The 5,009-nt window shown below is 36.3% G+C and overlaps 1 protein-coding gene across 1 annotated transcript; it reads right to left on the bottom strand.

Moving 5' to 3' along the window:
- Nucleotides 1-325: 325 nt before the first annotated feature.
- LOC133669267 (sec-independent protein translocase protein TATA, chloroplastic-like) lies at nucleotides 326-4,633 on the bottom strand. The gene is made up of 2 exons (XM_062089334.1): nucleotides 4,098-4,633; nucleotides 326-699 (listed from the first exon to the last, which is right to left on the bottom strand). Exons 1-2 carry the CDS (start codon nucleotides 4,410-4,412, stop codon nucleotides 565-567), a joined length of 450 nt encoding a protein of 149 aa, XP_061945318.1. The 5' UTR covers nucleotides 4,413-4,633; the 3' UTR covers nucleotides 326-564.
- Between the last annotated feature and the right edge of the window lie 376 nt (nucleotides 4,634-5,009).

Here is a 5,009-nt window from a genome sequence, read left to right as displayed (position 1 = left end):
GTTTTTTAGAGCTCCTTATAATTATAATTATAAATAAATTATAATAGGCTTCAGCTTTGAGTGCCAAGTCCGGCTCGAAATCAGTGATAATGAAGGGAAAGGAGAAGGAAAAGCTCTAGTTTTTGGCAATTTTAATGTGAATAGATTTGAGCCACAGGCATAGAATACATCCTTCATCACTGGACTCTGATTCTGAAAAAAATTTGTGCAGAACATGTTTACTTTTATGTTTTCAAAGCACTGTTACAAATTTTCTTTTTTTATATTTTCAAAAACGTTTTAAAAAGCATCTACTACCAAACACACACACGACAACAACTGAGACTTCAGATGCAAAAATTGTTACATTGCCTGCAACGATTGCGTGCCAGCTGACCTAGTTCGTTAACTTCTTTATCAGGCATCATGAAAAATAGAATACAAAAACATGATGGTTTACTATGTTGCCAGATCAAGGTTTCTCACTCATCTACAACGCAAATGAATATGAATAATCTGATCTAAAGAAGAGGACACAACAGCTTAGGGCTAGAGAAAACGTAGCAACTACATATGTCTACAAACTCATACACTCTCCTTAGAGCTAGAGACTTCGACGTCTTGTTTCTTCTCTTCAATGATTGCTTTAGGTTGCTCTCCCGGGGTCTCTGGTTCAGATTCAGGTTCCTTTTTAAGCTCGGACTCAAACTCTTTTGCTGCCTGCAAATTTAAACGAACTATATTAATTTACATGTCCTAAAAAGAGAACAAAGAAGAAGTAGCAACATGAATAAATCATTGCCAGAAATTGTCGAAAACAACACCGGATAATTCTCAGAGTATAGACATTGGTTTAGAAGCAAGCTTTAAAAAAGATAACACTAGAGAACAGATTATCTTTAGATTAAAGCAGCAGAATGATCCAGTTTATTGTTTACTTTTTCTTCAAGCCCTTACTATTGGCTCCTTACCCATCTGTATTATTTTTATCTCTACCAGAAATTCAGCATAGGGTCCATAGAGATCCTTAAAAAATTGATCAGTCCATCACAGTTCTTTAACTACTAAAGTGAGTCCATTATGCTATTTCTTTTTGTGTTTTAATTTGATAAACAAAGGAACCATTTTGGTTTTCCTAGAGCACTTGTTTTTTACAAGTGCACTGCTTGATTGATGATTTCAACACGTGAACTTATTTTCCAGAATATCCTCTCCTATAACTTGCCATAGAATTAGATCATCCATCTGTGTACTATATATTGATTCAAAATCAAGTGGGATTCTGCATGCCCACAAGTAATATGACCAGCCAATTCCAACACTAATAACACCACTCTAAAAATTTCATTACTTTTCTATGATGGACATGGCCTTTACACTCAAGGAAAAAAACAAAGGAGCATTTGAGACTTGCATGCGTTTATAGTAAAACCAGAAAAGCATCCAAAGAAAAGCACAAGGAAGTTTGAGTCCTCAAAATAGAATCGATGCAAACAAACATACAAAAGCATGAAACAGCTTCCTGAAAATAGAAACCACAAATTAACGGGGCTGGGTTCTTTGGTTTGAAAAGGTCATGCCACTAACATTGAAAAAACACCAGAGCAAGAATCATCAAAACATGATGCCATCCAAAAGCACACAGGTTTCGTCAAATGTCCTCAAATGTCATTTGCTCAGAAAAATAGACATTGATATTATCTATAAAATGCCTTAAGTATAAAACACTGTCATACATAGTTACAAGGAACTCTCTGGTTACAGAGAATTTTGATGAAGGGAAGAATAAGTTGATGCATGGTTTTTCTAGCAATAAATTTCAGTCAGCTCTGGGAAAAATATAAACATCAAAGAGCTCCCAAAAGAAGACCTGAGACAAACCTTTTTCTTTTGAGATGTCAAGGAGATTCAGACTCGGCCTACTCTCAACCCCAATATAGACCCAGTTGGCATAAGGAAAGAAAACAGCCTTTCCCAATCAATACTAAAGAGTTACCACTGGTATAATTTACTTGTCTAGGAAATAAAGAAACGAAAACGTACTTGCAAACAGCAAGCATGGAAGTCATTGTGGACCAATTCCACAAAAGTCAATTCTTTAATCAAGTCCTAATTAAAGGCAAAATGTTCCTTGAAAGCACATAAAACAGGTGCACAACATGTAAAATGGACAGATCTACTGTTGTTTCAAAACTTTTGTGCAAACTAAAATAAATTGAATCTGAAACTGTCAGCATTTGTAAGGGTCCCAAAATAAGTTCCTTTATTTGTTATCAATTCCAGTCTTTAATTTGTACTGCACAAACTCAAAGCAGTAGCTTCTATTCTCTCTCTCTTTTTCAACCAAGCTGTAAATTCCATCTGTTTCCATCTTTCACTGACACCTGCTCCGTTAAAAAGATAAACTATAGGGATGCACGCGCATGAGTGCGTGCACACACACACAGGAATGACAGGACTCCGTGTAGGCATAGCCAAACAGTGTAAGACAATTTTTTTTATTGCAATTGGAGCTCCATTTGCCCCAATCACATTTCATAAGTGCTTGGTTATGAAAAGCAGCTGATGGGGCACACACCCATATCAGTGTTTTTCCCTGATTTGACAAAGGCTAAAATTTAATGTTTTTTTGGCGTAGAGGAAAGAAAGCACTATTGAGTCATCGACAACACATCTTAACAAAGCATTGTTCTCACCCAACTTTATCTCCACAGGTGCCTTTTGTTTTCATTTCTTTTTTCACATCAAAATCACAAAAAGCAATCGCTAAGGCAAACTGGCCACAACCTACCCAAAACAGATCGGGTAACATTAATTGATATTCACCGTCAAATTATCTGGTTTGCAGCCTTGTCCATGTATGCCAGTTTGTTTGGGAAGATTTATTCACTTTAAAGTTGACCAGCACAAGAACCATTCTTTGCACTTCTTTGCACAGAACTGGATACAGAGTTCTGAGGCCTAGAAAAGGTGAAGAATTTATGCAAAGTCAAGCTGGTGACCCATCAAATGGGTGATAGAGAGGAACTGTTTTATTTAAAGATACTATAACCAGAAAACTGAGTTTGAGGATTCATTTCTATTATGTTCTGTTGTCTATAAAAAGCAATTACAAAGAAAAACTTAGGAGGCATGGATTCAGAAATCAACGACATGTTAGGCTTTAAAGCTTTTCCCTGCCAGCTTGGTTAACATATCAACATTACATAGTCCAAGTCTCAATAATTAAGCCCTAACCCTTATCTTAGTTACTAAGTTCAAATTGTGACCTGAAAAAAAAAAGGGGGGGAATGCAAGCATCCTGAGTATATAAATTCAGTGGAAGGTGTGATCACCTGATAAAAGAACAGAAAAAGGTGGTGGAAAAGTGAGGAAGGGTGGTGGGGGCTTCAAACTTGAGTAAAAAGACTACCAATAAACCAAATTTCTATTAATCATGGATGTTAACAGCAAGACGGAAATACTCCAAGCATTGTCTCCGAAAAAGAGAGGGATTGCAAAATAGAAAATAGATAGTCAGCTAACATGTCCATTGATCCGAGCAAGCACAATATGGTTATAGAAATACACATGAACCAGAGAAAAACGACTGCCATGCAAATAGCCCCCAATAAAACAACCCCAGAATCAGTAGAAGCTAAATTAATCGATCGGACCATTACGATCAGAAGATGTATGAACAAAATCAATAACTTCACAGACTAATTTTCAATCATTAAGACCAAGATCTACAATCCAGAAATCCGTGCTCAATCTTGTGCTTCTATTAGGAATATCAAGAGTAGATTTAACTGAAACCAAACCAACATAACAGACATATGTTGCAAGAATCTACCTTGAACCACTTCTGTCCCCCATTTTTTTTCTTTAAACACCCAAAACAAATCAACCACAATTGAAGCAAGTAACAATCTTTCACCCCCCTTTCTGTTCTTCTCCTCATATTCTATTCTGGGTCTAGCATGAAATCCACAAACTTAACTAGTAGTTGGTTCAGTCAAATTAAATTTCCAATCATATTCACTACCCAGATTACCTAAACAGCATAAGAAACAATAAAGCTAAAAAATTTCTGTCACCAACTTGAATACCAAAGAGAGCCAGGAGGAATCACTAACCTGTTGGAAGCTTTTGACAGTCTTGCCAATACTCTTTCCCACTTCAGGCAATTTCTTGGGCCCAAAAACCAAAGCAGCCACTCCAGCAATAACAACCAGTTCAGGCACTCCTAGACCAAACAAAGCATTGCAAGTTAGACCCTTTTTAGCCCTCTGACTTCCACTTGTTGTTTTGCCAAGAACCAGAGAGTTACAGGACTTGGTTTTGTTGAAGAAAGCAGTGGTGTTAAAGAAGGTGGAGTTAGAGGAAGAGAAGGGAAGAGAACGTGGGGGTTTTGGAAGAGATAGGGTTACTGATGAGATCTCCATGTTCATGTCTATTTGCCTTTCTGGGACTTGTGGGTTTTGAGGAGATTTTTGGTTTACTGGGTGTGAGGAGAAGGGGATGTTAACACGATGATGATGATGATGATGTGGTGGTGGGGATTGAGTTTTTTTGGATTTTTTTTTTACCTTGTGTTTTTGGTGTTTTGTTTTTGTGGATTTTTTGGCTGCTAGATATTCTGGTTACTACAGTAGTTTCTTTTAGATAATTGAAGTTTGTTTGTTAATCAATTGCTTGGAAAATAAAAGGAGTTCATCGTATTTTGGTTTTGTTTTCGGTAAACAAACACAGCCTCCAGATTTGAACCTTGTCTTGAAGATTGTGCTTAATTTTTAGTGTATGATTAAGGTCATTTGAATCACTTGATCCCTCATTTGATTATTTCAGTCTTAACTATCAATCATTTTACAAAATAAATGCAATGTGATTTTGATGTGATAAATGCAATTATTTCATTCTAAGTATCAATTATTTGAACCTTGTCTTGAAGATGTATTGAATATACGATAAATGCAATGTTGTGAGAAAAACGAGGAATGTGTGAAATGAATTATTGTTTTACAAAATGAAAAAAAGGATGGGAGCGA

Source organism: Populus nigra, chromosome 12 (assembly GCF_951802175.1).
Source record: "Populus nigra chromosome 12, ddPopNigr1.1, whole genome shotgun sequence".
NCBI lineage: Eukaryota > Viridiplantae > Streptophyta > Magnoliopsida > Malpighiales > Salicaceae > Populus > Populus nigra.
The sequence above is the reverse complement of the archived record's forward strand: the minus strand, read 5'-3'. Positions and strand labels throughout refer to the sequence as shown.